This window comes from Carya illinoinensis, chromosome 11 (assembly GCF_018687715.1).
Source record: "Carya illinoinensis cultivar Pawnee chromosome 11, C.illinoinensisPawnee_v1, whole genome shotgun sequence".
Taxonomy (NCBI): Eukaryota; Viridiplantae; Streptophyta; class Magnoliopsida; order Fagales; family Juglandaceae; genus Carya; species Carya illinoinensis.
Window position 1 is genome coordinate 17888 of NC_056762.1, and position 16495 is coordinate 34382.

Sequence of the window (16495 nt, forward strand, 5' to 3'; positions counted from 1 at the left end):
AGGGCTAGACCTGCGCTTCGCTGTGAGGGAGGTTGAGTCAATCGAAAGGCTGGACCTGCCTCTTAACCCCGAATGGGAAAGTAAGTAGTCTAGCAGCAAGGGCTGAACTCCGACTCCAAGATTAAAATGTTGAGTACCTCCGACTCTGATTATAAATTCCAACTTCTTTGACTTCGTTGGAGTCGAAGCTGAAGCGGAAGATTTGCCTACCCTTGTCATTTACCCTCTAACAGAAAGTATGTTGTTGGATTATGTAATATTTATCTTGACAATAAATTATCTACATATTAAAATATGTATAACAAGCACAAGGGCTATAACTCAGTTGGTAGAGCACCTCGTTTATACATGTGCCAATATTTTTCAGAGGAGTCCATCATGTAATCAAAAGTTTTGATTTTATTAAGAAATCAATGTCTTAGCCTCGTTTGTTTTCAGATATGAGATAAAATAAGATAAAATATTTTGAGATATATTGAAATGAGATAAGATTAGATGAAATATGTGTTTGTTTTCATAAATGAGATAAATTAGTTTGACTTTGTTATAATTAGTAATATGATGGGACCCACAAGTACTTATAGTACTTTTTATAATATTTTATTTGTTTATTTATTTACCAATTGTGCAATTTTTATTTGTTTTTTCATGCTTACTTTTTTTTAACCATTTGGTCATTTTTTTTTTTTTTGCTGCTTCCTTTGTTTATTTATTTACTAATGGTGCAATGCTTCTTCTTTTTTTTTCCTTTTTTATTTAAACCATTGGGTTTTTTTTTTTTTTTTTTGCTGCTTCCTTTATTTATTTATTTACCAATGGTTTTTTTTAAACCATTTGGTCTTTTTTTTTTGCTGCTTCCTTTGTTTATTTATTTATCAATGGTGCAAAATTTTTTGTCGCTACTTCCTTTTTTTCTTTCTTTTTTTTTTTTTGTTTTTTGTCTATTTCATTTGTTTATTTATTTACCAATGATACATTTTTTTTGGCTGCTTCCCTTTTTTTTTTATTGAGAGAAACCATTTGGTCAATTTTTTTTATTTTTTTTACTGCTTCTTTTATTTATTTATTTACCAATTGTGCATTTTTTTTGCTATTTCCTTTATTTATTTATCTTATGTGTAAATATTTTTTCTTTTAATCAAATATTTTGTTGTACGTTTGGTACAACTTTTACTTTTTTTACAGTGTGTATTCATGTCAATATATTATTTATTTAAAATATATTATTGGAGGGAACAATATTGAAATAAGGTAAGATATGAAGAGATGAAAATTTAAGAAGAAACTTGAGATTTTTTGAAATAAAAACTGATAAATCAAAATGTGTGCTTATTTTTATAAAATTTCTAACAACACAAAAATTTTAAGAAATTTCTAAAATTTTAATTTTCAGTGAGCGAAAGTAAACGAGGCCTTAGGGTGGGTTTGGGTGTTGAGAAGTGTTGAGGAGAGTTGTGAATAGTAATAAAAAGTAGGTGAAAAGTAATAATAAAGTAATGAATAGTAATAAAAAGTAGGTAAAAAGTAATGAATAGTAAAAAAAGTAGGTGAAAAGTAATAATAAAGTAATGAATAGTAATAAAAAGTAGGTAAAAAGTAATGAATAGTAAAAAAAGTAGGTGAAAAGTAATAATAAAGTAATGAATAGTAATGAGAAGTGTTGAGAAGTGTTGAAGAGACTTCAACACCCAAACACAGCCTTAATCTATGACTTTTTAAAAACAAAACAAGAGAACAATAATCAGGCAAAAGGTTCGGTCATTTTTCTGATTTAATCATTGTATTTTTTTCTAATATTTTAAATAAAATAAAATAAGTAATTCAACTTTTACCGATTTCACAAAAACGACGAAGGGAAAAACTAACAATGAAGTTCCGACTTTGGGGCTCGTGCTGAACAGCCCCGCGCGTCGTGGTAGCAATTGTGCGAAATGGCTGGAGCTTGGGTCCGATGTTGGCGTACGGACGCGTTTCACGAGGATGGATTTCTCTAGTGGGACGGTTGCTGGAAAGGTGAGTCAACTCGTAGAGTTTTATTTCTCTTATTTATTTATTTTAGATCTCTATTGTTTCGGTGGATGGAATAGTTGGCTAATTAGTTCCGAAGAGGCAAAATTGGTTCAATTTGGGAGTCGGGACGCGCGTGTTGCTGAAGGCCATTTTGTACTTTGGTAATTTTACTCCTGAGCGTATTTTTGTCCTCTTGGAGAATTGTTTTGTTATTTATTCCGTTTCCATTTCCAGTAATGTTAGATGCTAGGGTTTTGTTTAGGGACCTGGATGTATGCAATCATGTACTCTGTTCGTGCTTGATGAGTAATCTGACTAGTAATTTAAGTGGTGATAATCTCTTAGGGCTTGTTGTGGCGGTTTTTTAAAAAGAATGATGAAAAGCTTGACGTTCTTGGCGATTGCAGCTTCCAATGACTAGTTTTATTTCAGTTTTTCAGGTTTTTTGGGTTGCTTATGATTGGATTTTGTGGATGAAGCTGTTTTTTTGTCTCTTTTGAGCCAATGTGGAATACACATGAGCCAACCTGTTAGTTACATGGTTCAAACATCGTTGGTTCTTCACCCGCGGTGTCTCTGAAAGATATGCTTCTCCAGGGGTCTCGAACCACAATTGTTGTTTACACTGAGTTTTTAATATTCTAATTTTAATTTGGGAAAGGAGGGAAGAGATGAGTAGCAAAGAACGAGCAAAGGAGAGAAGAGAGAAGAGATTACAGGAAATATCGCTTCTCAGGACCATTCCCTATTCCGATCAGCAGAGGTTTATTTTTCACTTTGATTTTACTTAAATATCCCAATCTCATTTTAAGGTTCTAGGTGCTTTTGGCTTTGTTCGATTCTTTTACAAATTGTAATCTTCACTGTTTATCTAATAAAGATAGCAAAACAGCTTCCTTTGCTAAAACGTGTGCCACCTTATTTGCATCTCTTTTCACATGCATTAGTTTCCAGCCACAACCATGCAACAAAATTTTGATGTCTGCAATAAGAGGATTTCAGACGCCATCTTCCCCATTATGTTGGTTTACAGCATTAACCACTTGCAATGAATCCCCTTCTAGCATGCAAGCACTGGATCCAAACTCCTTGCATAGACCAACAGCTTCGAATAAGCCCCTTACTTCAGCAGATGTAGCATCAGTACAATAATACATTGGCTTCATCACACTCATCAACACAGCCCCTTCATTATCTCGAATTACGACTCCAATTCCAATTTTATTAGCATCCTTTTGTGTAGCAACATCCCAGTTAATCTTAATCCAATCAACTGGTGGGAGTTCCCATTTCACAGTTTGAGGTGGAGCTGCAACATTGGAGGAAATTAATTGATAGCATAGCATCTTGATATGTATTACATTCTTGCATAGCATGATGAAACAGAGAAGATGGGTGAGCCAAGTTCCCTTCATGAACCTAATAATTCCTTCTATGCCACAATGCTCGAGCAATATAAGCAAAAGAAGCTAACTCCTTAACAGTCAACCTAGCTTAAACCTGTTTATATACTTGAGCAAAATCAAGATCAGTAATTGAGGCTTTCTGCAAACTTTTAGCACCCAACACCCATACATCTACAACAGATGGGCAAGACCATAAAATATGACCAACTGATTCATCCTCTGTCAAACAAATAGGACATAAAGGATCTGCTGTAATATTCCTCTTATACAGATTCGGTTTTGTTGGAAGAGAATTAGTGCAATGTCTCCATAGAAAATTCTTAACAGCATTTGTAGTAGGTAAAGCCCGTAAATGCTTCCAACAGTCAGCAAATTCATTAGTGGTTGAGGATTCACCTTTGAGACTCAGTTGTGTTGATATATGCATGTGATAGGCACTTCTTACAGTGAATTCCTGGAAGTACCTCTCCAAATTAACTTATCAGAGGCTGCCAAAGCACTCACTGAGATTCGCAGAATAGCAGAGGAATCCACATCATTGAATACATTCTTCACAAGCTCAACATTCCACCAACCAGTATGTGGATCAATTAATTCTTCCAACAATGCATTAGCCCCTAAGATCTGCATAGGAGATAGGATCATGCAAGAACTCCTCCTAGGATCCATTTATCTCTCCAGATATGAATCTGTCTTCCATTGCCTACCCTCCAAAGAGCCCCATCCTTTATTAGTTTCATAGCCTGCCAAATACTTCTCCACACAAAGGAAGGTCTTGGGCCCAGATTGGCTTCAAATATTGATGAATTTGCAAAATACTTAGCTTTAAAAATTCTGCTAGGGAGAGAGTTTGGTAAAGTAAGAAGCCTCCATGCTTGTTTTGCTAAAAGGGCTAAGTTGAAACTTGTCAAATTTCAAAACCCACATCCACCTTGCTGTTTACCAGTGCACATCTCACTCCATGATTTCCAGTGAATTTTATGCCTAGTATCAGTACTGTCCCACCAAAAATTTGAAAACAAAGAGTTCAACTTCTGACAGAGAGTTTTTGGCAAAAGAAATACACTCATTCAATATGTAGGCACAAATTGAAGCACAGCTTTAATAAGGATTTCTTTCCCAGCTTGAGAAAGAAACTTATTCTTCCAATTTCCCATCTTCCTCTTTACTTTATCTATAATATCTTCAAAAGCCCTCATGTGATATCTTCCAACCTATGAAGGCAGTCCAAGATATTTCTCCAAGTTGGAAGAATCTTGTAGCCCAGCGATTTCCATAAGATAAGCCTTAGTTGAAGGCTTAGTGTTTTTGCTGAAAAAAAGGGAAGTTTTCTCTCTGTTTAGTAGCTGTCCAGAAGCTTCTTCATAAAGTCCCAGAATTTGATTAAGTCTTGCCCATTCAAACATATTAGCTTGACAGAAAACTATACTGTCATATGTAAAAAATAAATGACTCATTGACAATACACCTCTAGCAATAGGGACACCTTGTCTTAGACCCCTTCTTCATAAACAACATCCTCTTTCTCTATACTTGTGAATGGTTCCCCTCAGCAGATTTTTAAACCACAAAGGGGTCTAAAACAAGGCTGCCCTCTTTCACCATATCTTTTCATCTTATGTGTCGAAGCTCTAAGCTCTCAACTCTCAGCTGCTGAACAACAAGGTGTCCAGTCTGGTGCAAAGCCTGACTTGCTCAATACAGCCTTGAGAAACACCCATTCCACATGGTCATATGCCTTACTTGTATGTAGCTTCAAAGTCATAAACCCATTTTTTCCAGCAAGCATACTATTCATGGTATGGAGAGTCTCATATGATGCTAAAATGTTATCAGAAATTACACGACCAGGCACAAAAGCACATTGAGTGTGACACAATGCTAGGCAGTATCCTCTTCAATATATTAGCCAGAACTTTGGAAATAAACTTATAAAGGAAATTACAAAGGCTGATTGGACAATATTCAGTAACCGAGGACTAGGCTTCTTTGGAATCATTACAAGATGAGTGAAATTAATCTCAGCAATAGAGCATTTGGAATTTAGAAAAGAAAGAACAGCTTGACATACCTCCTCCTTCACAATTGACCAGTGATCTTGATAGAAACAAGCATCATACACATCAGGTCCAGGAGCTTTATGTGGGCCCATTTGAAAAAGATCAAATTCAACCTCTTCCGCAGTGAATGGCTTAAGTAAATCTGCATTCATCTCAGGAGATACCTTATCTGTTAAAGGGGCAAGGCATGAATCAATATTTGAGGGGTTAGAAGAGGTGAAAAGTTTTTGATAATATCAAGTAAAAACAGAACCAATATCCTTAGAATCAGTAAACACAGCACCCTCCTCATCAATAAGACTTTTCACGCAGTTTCTCTTCTTTCTCTGTGTTGTGCAGAAGTGAAAATACTTAGTGTTCCTGTCCCCCTTTTGAAGCCAATGAACTTTGGCACGTTGCTTCCATTTCATATTTAATCTGTCTGATAATGCATCAATATCCTTCTGCAAAATAGATATTTCTCCAACAGAAGCAGCAGACTGAGATTGCTTCAGAGAAGGTAATCTTTTTAGCTTGGATTGCAGGTTAACATCAGAAACAGGTTCTTTATATTTACTCCACCTCCTCAAAGTGTGCATCCCTTGGTCGTCAAGTTTTTTCATAATTGATGAGAACGATCCATTAGAAGGACCATTAGAAGACCACATTTGTTTACCAACCTCACAGCAGTCATCATAAGAAGACCAATTGGCTTCATATCTACTTATCTTGCTAAAAGACATCACCTGTTGTTGTCTGTACATGACAGTAATCAATAGAGGACAATGGTCTGATGATAGAGTAGGCAACACCTGTATTTCACCATCCCCAAAAGCATCACACCAACACTTTGAAGCGACTGCACGATCCAACTTCTCTTCAGTAAAGTTGGCATCCCTTCGACCATTGGACCAAGTAAAAATGCCCCTAACAAAATCCAATTCATTAAGTTGACAGTCCTGCAAAGTTTGATGAAAAAGTTGCATTTGTTGATGCTTTCTACAAGCCCCACCACTCTTATCTGAGTTATTCAAAAGTTTATGGAAATCCTCTGATCAGTCTCAGGATGTCCATAAAAACAAGTCATCATCCAATTCATACCACCCTCAGATGTCATCCAGGAATTGATGTGTGGTTGAGAAAACTTTTAGTTTGAATGGGAATATCATCTTTCCACAAAAGTGCTAAACCCCCTCCTTGTCCAGCACCATCAACAGTAAATAAACATTGAAAACCCAAATGAAGTTTTAACCTATCCAACTTATACTTTAGTACTTTAGTTTCCATTAAGAAAACTATGGATGGCTCATTGATCTTGATCATACAACCAAGATCACGAACTGTACGAGGGTTGCCAATCCCTCGACAGTTGCAATTTAGGATTTTAATTTCTTCCGGCCGGGCTGTGTCATAGCCTCCTCCGATACATTAAGATTTTGACTATTTGATCTGGTTGTCCTATAAGTTTGAAAGGAAAATCAGATGGCGAGTCAGAACTCCTTGGATAAGTTTTCCTCTTTCGACCATCCACCTGACCCAGAGAATTAGAAACATATTTCTTTCTCCCCCCTCTTATCTGCCTCTTCCATTTCACAAGAGAGTTACAAGGAGACAGGCTGGAAAAAGGATCAGAACTTGAAGACGAACCTGGACCCTCTGGTGATTGTGCAGCAGTAGGACTATAGAGATCAACAATTGCAGTTATTCCCTCTTGTGGAATAGTTCAATTAATATAATGACAAGTGGCAGTAACTACCTTTCCAGCCAATCCCTGTAATGACATCTCAGCATCACCTAGTAATTGATCAGAGCAGTTAACATTTCCAGATTGATCCTCAGAAAGCGCCATCTTTCCCTCATCAGAGAATGAAGCAGATCCTTGTGGAAGAACAGGAACAAAACGACTCAATCCAGTATGTTGAAAAGAACTAGGAGCCCTCAGCTTGCCACCAAATTGTAGAGATGATGTAGACCCTTCAGAACCAGTATCATGTCTTCAAGAACATCCCATAGTAGAATGAGATATCATCCCACAACCAAAACAGAAACGAGGGAGCCATTCATATTTAAACTGAACAAAAATCCTGTTCCCATGAATATTAATCATCTTACCTCTGATCAAACAAAGGCTTAGAGAAATCAATCTCAGCAAGGACACATTTAGAACTTCCCCCATCCAGTACCCTGATTGTCAAATTCCACATGAAGAACCTTTCCAATTGAACCACCTACTTGCAATCCAACCTCAGCGTTCATGCATCCAAATGGTAAGTTATGAAGTTGAACCCACAGATAAGAATGTGTAAATATTAAATCAGAGGGTGGGGTAAGATCATCAAAATACTTAAAACAACTAAGGCATTGATCGAACAACCAAGGCTGGCCATCCCATATACGTAAGAGTGCAACATCAGAAGCAAATTCAAATAGAAACAGATTCATACCCACTTAAGTAATAGTAACTGTCGAATTAAGCTTCCATATTTTCACTATAGTAGATTTAAAGGCCTCCCGATTGACCCTTTTATCCGCCACAATCTTCCCAATCAAGCAAAATTTACCCCTTTCTAGAGTTGCATGGATGGTTTCACTTAACAACTACATCCTGAGTCTCTTCCTCCTTAAGAGACAACTTTGTCCAAAGATTAGCAATATCCTCTGCGATCAGAGGATAGAAAAAGAGACAGGGAATACCAAGTAAGCAAACACCAACAACAAACACACTAAAATTGCATGCAACAAACAGACCCCGCACTCTACAGGAAGGAAACCAACTTTTGCCTCAAGAGAGAGAGAAAGACTTTACCAACCTTATTAAAATATACTCTCTCTCTCTCTCTCTCTCTCTCTCTCTCTCTCTCTCTCTCTCTCTCTATATATATATATATATATATATAGGTATCGATATATATATATATATATATAATATTATTATGTTATCAATGATAGATGCAATCACCACATATTGTTATGAAGCAATTGTAAATATCTTTTTTTTTTAAAAGGTGGGCATCAGCTTTGAGTTTGCACAAAAACTGGCATTTATTTGTTATATTCATCTTTGCCTTCTTGGTTTTAATACAACAATTCCTCATAACATACAGTTCATAGCATGTTAATCTTATTGGGTGTATTTGTAGGTGGTGGTCCTCAGAAACCATCATAGTTGTAACTGGTGGTAATAGAGGAATTGGATTTGAGATTTCAAGGCAGCTTGCGGTGAGTGGATTAACAGTTATACTGACAGCAAGAGACAGTAATGCTGGCCTTGAAGCAACCAGGGTTCTACAAGAAGGTGGTCTTAATGTGCTCTTCCATCAACTGGATGTCTTGGATCCTTTATCTGTCAAACACCTTTCTGAGTGGCTACTTCAAAATTATGGTGGTCTAGATATTCTGGTAATATTTCAATACCTTAATGTTCCCTGTATCATATTTTGTTTGATATAAGTTGCTGTGTTATGGTTATACTTTAAGCTTACAAGACAGGCAGCATGAATTTTATCTTGCAACTCATTGCAAAAGGACTTCCGTTTGAATAAGCTATGGAAAAAGGAAATGGCCGTAAGATTTTATTGAATTTTGGCTTAAACATGTTAAATGCTATGCATCGATTTTAGATGGAGCCAAAAGATTTAAAAGTATAGTAGCAAAGGGGTAATTTCAATTTTCATTTATATTGTACTTTAGCTACTTTAATGCAAAGAGATATTTTGCAGGTAAACAATGCTGGTGTTAATTTCAATCTCGGGTGTGATAATTCCGTTGAATATGCCCAGAAGGTTGTTGAAACCAATTATCTTGGTACCAAAAATATGATTCAAGCTATGATCCCATTAATGAAGCCTTCTACTTCCGGTGCTCGAATTATTAATGTGAGCTCACGGTTAGGCAGACTAAATGGCAGAAGGAATGTAAGTATTGCTTTAAAACTGTTCATGTCCTTGCTATCCACTTTTCTCAGTTTTCTGAATCTCGGCTAAACTATCTTGCTTCTTCTTCTTGCAACGATATGCATGTTCTATCATTTTAATCAAACCACTTACAACTAAGGGCTCGTTTGGACTGAATATCTCAGAATATCTATGAATAGTAGTGAAATGGTTTGAATTGAGATGTTTTATTAGGTTTTAGGAAAGGAGAGAGAAAATGTTGAATAAAAATATTATAAAGTTAAAAAATCGTTCGAATGTAATTTTTTAATATTATTTTTGTTTTGAAATTTGAAAAACTTGTATTGTTTTTTGTGTTTTGTTTTGAAGTTTGTAAAAGTTTTAGTGGGTTTTATGTTTGGATAATGATTAGATGAAAAAGTTAAATATTTGAAATTGAAAAGTGTTTTGTGTTTGAGTGATGTTTGGGAAGGAAATATTGAAGAATACCTTAGTGTCCAAACTAGCCCTAAATGTAGATGCATGTTGTGCCATGTGGTAGATGGTAGCTGCCTAATTGATAGGAATTGGAACTGGCTGGATGTGGAAAAACATTTTTTTTTTTTTTTTGATAAGTTGGATGTGGAAGAATATGTTGACTCTCTTTTAACAATCCTTACTGCTCTGTTATATACAGAAGCTTTTTATTTTAATACTCAAATGATACTAGTCTCTAGTTAACAAGTTTCCTTTGCTTACTCTTTGTTATTATTTATTATTTTTTAGCAAGATGATGTTTTTATTAAAGAGTAATGTTGGATACAGTCTTAGAGTGTGCAAACCCCATGCAATCCCTTTGAAAAAAATGATTTTTTATGTAGGTCCTTGATTTATCCACTTTTTTTCAAAGGAGTGTGCAGGGCTTGTACACCCTAGAACTGAAAATATCATTTCTTTATATTAAATGAAAATGTATACAAACAGAGGAGAAGGAGAACCCCAATCAACATTTCAAACAAGTTAATTCCAAGCAAAATATAAAACCAACAAATGTGAAATGGCTACAAAAAGTTAGTCCCATATTTCTTGGCGTGAAGCCAATAATATATTCCCAGTCGGGTGATTTTAGTGTAAGAGGCGCATGTGCTTCACATGCTGGGAACCACCAGCAAAAGTCCCTTGTTCCCAGCATCTTTGGTAGATTGGAGGAGTATAGTTGTGGTGGTCGTGTAAGTTAAAGGAGTGGAAGGCAGTGCCTTGACCGGGAACAATGAGGGCCATGAGAGTGGGTCTAGAAAGAGAGGCAACAAGAAGAAGAAAGCGAGGGGAAAACAAGTGAGAAGAAAGAAGAGGTGAGTGGGAGAGAGTCGAGACCCCTTTACCAGGCAATTTTGGCTTTGGGGAGGGGGACTTGTTGCACTTTTTTTTTTTACCTCTTTGTAAGTATTTACCTTTGTTGAAATCCTGCCATCCTATTCCTTTTTTTATAAGCTTGTTTATGCGATAAGAGAATTTCAGAGTCGTGTACCATATGGTGATCTGGGGTGTAGCTTTTTTGGTGTTATTAAATGCCCATTTTATACTATCACATGATGCTATTCTACTGGAAAAATAACAATAGTATGTGGTTTAAAAGATTGGTCTTATTTTCTCAATGATTCTTCCAAGCTCCATACCAAACTACTCATAGTTTACCTGTCTGAAAGATTTCTATTCTCTTTGGTCGGGATTGACAGAGACTTGAAGATGTAAATCTCAGACAACAACTAGGCGATTTGGACTCGCTCTCAATTGACCTGATTGATAAGACTGTATCCACTTTTTTACAACAAGTAGAAGACGGCACTTGGACATCAGCTGGCTGGCCTCGAACTTTTACTGACTACTCGGTGTCAAAACTTGCAGTTAATGCTTACACCAGGCTAATGGCAAAGTTACTTTCTGATCAAGGTCACAGAATTTATATTAACTGCTATTGTCCGGGCTGGGTGAAGACCGCCATGACAGGTTATGCTGGTAACATTTCAGCTGAGGAAGGAGCTGATACTGGAGTGTGGCTTGCCTTGTTTCCTGACCAGTCGATAACAGGGAAATTTTTTGCAGAGAGACGTGAGATAAACTTCTAAAGCAGTTATGCCAATTCTAGAGTTTGAGAATGGGTTGTTTTTTTCCTCGTTGAGCTAGTAAAAACCCAAAACAGCCGCAGAGTTTGAACTGTTGTAGATTATGTTTCTTGCACTAAATTACACTGCAGGATTGCTTTCGGATTTTATCGGTGAATGAGAGCCAGGAACTGTAACCGTAATGAAAATGGCCCTAAACGTTTTACAAGGTGGTTGCTAGTCACAGTAGAAAATTTGGATATCTCGATGACTCAGTTTTATTTGATATGGTGAGTTTACGCTCTGGTCACCACATAATTTACCTCATTAACGATGGATAATATCGCATAAACTGATTTTATTCCCTCGAATTTCCTCCCCTTTTTAGGGGAACATGCTCAAACGTTGGGGTGCAGAACCAGATCCGGATACTTGCCATATCTGGATCTGTATCTAAATTTTAAAAATCGTGCGGTTATAAATCCAGATATCAAGGTTGTACCGGATATTTGGATTAATTACCTTCTTTTTGTTTTTTCTGAAGACTTTTTAAAACTTCTAAATATGTTTTTCTAGTATTTTATTTTTAAAATCTGGACATCCTGTTTAGTATTCTGATTTTTTTTTTTTTAAAAAAAAAAGTATTTTTAAAAATTCAAAAGGTATTTTTTATAGGCCCATGCTTATTATTTTTTAAGTTTATTATTTTTTTATATTCAAAATAAAATAATAATACATTGGTGCTTGGCAGGGCCAATTGACTCTTGGAATGACTCGGTGATGGAATTGCTGGTGAATGGTGAAAAATATAAAGATTACATTCGTTGTGTTTGGGCTATCTGGGTTTCTGAGGTCCTTGGTATCTGGCTTCACCAATTTTGAATATTTGAGATAAGGCCCTGTTGCCATCTGCACATACACTCCATTGCATTTATCTCTGCAATGCTTTGTTGTTCTGCTTCTGTTATAGCAGTCACATTTTCTAATTCTTAGAAATTGTTGATGCAAACCTTGGCTACGTAACTGTGGATTCGAGGTTGCAGTCCTCCTTGAAATTTCTACACCACCATCTTCGTTGTAGCGATTAGATATGGAGCGAACCTTCCCAGCTCCATAAATTTTGTAGCGTACTATTCGACAATATAGTTTCCTTGCAATAGTGTGGCAAATTCTTGAGCCTTATGCTACTTCTTTGATTCTAGGAAGAATTGATTATTGAACTCCTCTTTGAACCTATCCTAGGTCAAATCAGCAATGTTTCCTAATTCTCTTATCAACAGTTATCTTTTGCTATCCCACCAGATACCAGCCTCTCCTTGCAAAAAATGTCCTGCGTACTACACCTTCTACTCCTCAATACACTTGTTGATCTTGAAGATCCTGTCAAGATCAAGTAGCCACTTGTTGAACATAAACTTAGAGCGTTGAGACAAACAACACAAGGTTATATATCCCGTTCATGATAGTTAATATGCAAATCATCCTAGAATGCAACTAGCGTATGCATAATTGAAGTGGAATAAGGGTGACTAAATATAACTTATACCAAAATGAACTAAAACGTCTCAATAGTATTAATATTCATCATGAATTTAAATGATAAGGTAGAATATCCTCAATACAAAAATACTTCAAATAATAGGTCTCCATGATTAGATCAACTCATTTATGCGCTATAAGGTACGAAGAGTTAGAGCTATGAACATCAAAATAAGATCTAATCTTCGATGGTTCCTCTTCAATCAATCGAATTCACTGGTCCATATTGTCTGTCCTCGTCTAGTTCTAATATAACTTCTATCATCCCAAGTGGAATGATAGTGGGTCCACAATGGGTGATATTTACTTGAAATCTCAATAAGTTAAACAACCAATGTGCACAAAGATAAATTATGCATGATAAATAATAAATTTGAAATGTATGCCATGCAAAAAATCAGTATTTGTCTCCCATCCAGATTCCTCAACTTTTTTAGAAAAACTTTGATGCACATTTTCTTACAAAGAACATTTTTCAATTCAACTTTCAAAAATATAAAATTTCATCTTCATTAAGCATCATTAATAATCATTAACATAACATCATAACATATGGTATCATCACAGTTCCCCATATGCACTATGAGTACCTGTTGGTGACTGTACTACAACTCATATTGAAACTATGTTATCTGCAGACTCGTTCTCAATGCACTGGTGACCGTATTACAACTCATGTTCCCCATATTCGTATAGCGTGATTTTACCTAAAGCGCAATTAACTACCACATACTTAGCAGCTAATTTATAAAAGAATGGTACGAAGGAACTAGTGATAACTCCAATTTCTTCATCTTCGGGAATTTCCTCATCTATCTCTACGGGGATGATAGCATACATACTTGGAAAAGCAGCCTTTGATTTGGCCAATTGTTAGGAGCGTTCCTTCCACCTTATGCATTATAAGAGCACTCGCAAATCATGTGCCTTGGTTGACTACATTGAAAGCACACCCTTAAACCTACTCAACATTCACCGCCCTGAATGTTTCCACATTTATTGCAAGTAGTAGGTGGGGCTAGCATGATGCCTTTGCCTTTAACAACTCCTTGCATTATTCTCCTTTTGGAATTCTTTCTTTCTGCAGAGAAGGAAAAAGCCCTTTTCCGTTCTAGGTTAATCTGGGCCACAATGCTCCGTTGTTCTGATTTTGTTATAACAGCCACGTTTATTAACTCCTAGAAATTGTTGATGCGAAATTTGGCTACATAACTGCAAATTTGGGGTTGCAGTCCCCCTTGAAATTTTTTGTACCTTCTTCTTCTCAGTAGCAATCAAAAGTGGAGGGAACCTTCCCAGCTCCATAAATTTGCAGTGTACTGTTTGACAGTATAGTTTCCTTGCACTAGTGTGGCAAATTCTTGATCGTTCTGCTACTTCATTGATTCCAAGAAGAACCGATTATCGAACTCCTCTTTGAACCTATCCCAGGTCAAAGTACCAGACACCAGCCTCTCCTTGCATCAAATGTCTTGCATTCTGCACCTTCTACTCCTCAGTATAGTCGCTGATCTCAAAGGTCCTGTCGAGATCGGGTAGCTGGTAGCCACTTGTTGGCTTTCTTGGGGCACTATTGGCTATAGTACAACTCATGTTCCCCATATTCGTATAGCATGATCTTACCTAAAGCACAATTAACTATCACATACTTAGCAGCTAATTTCTAAAAGAATGGTAGTGATAACTCCCGTTTCTTCAATTTTGGAAATTTCCTTGTCTATCTCTCTGGGGGTGATAGAGTACACACAACCTTAAACCAGCAGCCTTTGATTTGGCCGATTGTTAGAAGTGTTCCTTCCACCTTGTGCATTCTGAGAGCACTTATAAATCATGTACCTTGGTTGACCACATCTAAAGCACACCCCTAAACCTACTTGGGGTTCATCGCCCTGAATTTTTCCTCATTTCTTTCAAGTAGTAAGTGAGGCTAGCATGATGCCTTTGCCTTTAATAGCTCCTTGCATTATTCTTCTTTTGGCATTCTTTCCTTCTGCAGAGAAGGAAGAAGCCATTTTCCGTTTTAGGTTAATCTGGGCCACAACGCTCTGTTCGTTTGCTTTTGTTATAGCAACCACATTTACTAACTCCTAGTAATTGTTGATGCAAAACCTGGCTACGTAATAGAGGATCCTGAGTTACAGTCCTCCTTGAAATTTCTATGCCTCCATCTTCTCGATAGCCATCAAATATGGAGGGAACCTTCCCAGCTCCATAAATTTTGCAGAGTACTATTCAACAGTATAGTTTCCTTGCACTAGTGTGGCAAATTCGTGAGTCTTCTGCTACTTCATTGATTCTAGGAAGAATCGGTTATCAAACTCCTCTTTGAACCTATCCCAGGCCAAAGCAGCAACATTTCCTAATTCCCTTATTAATAGTTGTCTCCTAGTATCCCACCAAATACTAGCCTCTCCTTACAACAAATGTCCTGTGTACTACACCTTCTGCTCTTTAATATAGCTGCTGATCTCGAAGGTCCTTTCGAGATCGAGTAACCACTTGTTGGCTTTCATGGGTCTTTCGATTCTTATGAAACAAGGGTATTTGTATATTAGAAACTTCTCGTATGAGCAGCTTTGATTTTCCATTCTCCATTGCCTTTCTCGGCAAGGCTATTGCTAGTTCTGCCTTAGGATAATCTCCTACTACTACTTCATCGTCTTTGTCATCTAGTGAATTGCATCCACCAAGTCATGCCCTCTATCCAATGGGCTTTCTTGTTCTCTGCAAGCATTGGACCCCTTGGGGTTCCTTTCCCTTCTATCATGTGTCATTTTGCTTTCCTCGATCAAATCCTTATAGGCACATGTATCAAATCCAGCTCCAACTTCAAGATTCAAGTCTATCCAAACTAAAGATTCACACCTACACTCTGGCATATCATTCATAAGGACATGTGGTTTTACCCAGAGACGTACTTGTTCTAATACCACCTTGAGATGTCCCCAACCTCCACTTGGGATGGAATGGAGATATAGAGTGTCAGGACTTGCAACACAAGGTTCATACCCCAGTTCTTGACAGTTGATATGCAATGCATCCTAAAATGCAACTACCAGTACGCAATAATCGTAGCAAAATAAGGGTGACTAAATATAACTTATGCCAAAATGAACTAAAACACCCTAACAGTATTATTATTCATGATGAGTTCAAACGATAAGGTAGCATATTCTCAATACAAAATACTTCAAATAAAAAGTCTCCATGATTAGAAAAACTCCTTCATGCGCTCTAAGATACGAAGGGTTAGAGCTATGAACATCAAAATAAGATCTAATCTTCGATCGAGGTCCAGTTCCTCTTCAATCAGTCAGATCCACTGGTCTATCCGATCCGTCCTCGTGTGGTTCTAATGCAACGTCTATTATCCTGAGTGAAATGATAGTGGGTTCACAAGGGGTAAGATTTACTTGAAATCTTACTAATTTAAACAACCAACATGCACAAAGATAAATTATGCATAATAAATGATAAATATGAAATGTCTGCTATGCAGAAAATCAGTATTTGTCTCCCTTCCAGAT

At 36.8% G+C, this 16495-nt stretch overlaps 1 protein-coding gene across 6 annotated transcripts; it reads left to right on the forward strand.

Annotated features, from left to right (window-relative positions):
* The first annotated feature begins 1825 nt into the window (after positions 1–1825).
* Positions 1826–11658, forward strand: LOC122281606 ((+)-neomenthol dehydrogenase). 6 transcript variants are annotated; one of them, XM_043093259.1, is made up of 6 exons: positions 1855–2013; positions 2443–2593; positions 2672–2773; positions 8596–8854; positions 9175–9369; positions 11064–11658. In XM_043093259.1, the coding sequence occupies exons 3-6, from the start codon at positions 2682–2684 to the stop codon at positions 11451–11453; spliced, it is 936 nt and encodes a 311-aa protein (XP_042949193.1). In that variant the 5' UTR covers positions 1855–2013; positions 2443–2593; positions 2672–2681; the 3' UTR covers positions 11454–11658. The 6 variants fall into 6 exon arrangements, with proteins under 6 accessions (XP_042949190.1, XP_042949195.1, XP_042949189.1 ...); XM_043093256.1 differs by lacking the exons at positions 2443–2593; positions 2672–2773 and adding an exon at positions 2088–2171 and having other exon boundaries at positions 1826–2013; XM_043093255.1 differs by lacking the exon at positions 2443–2593 and having other exon boundaries at positions 1829–2013.
* The last annotated feature ends 4837 nt before the right edge of the window (positions 11659–16495 follow it).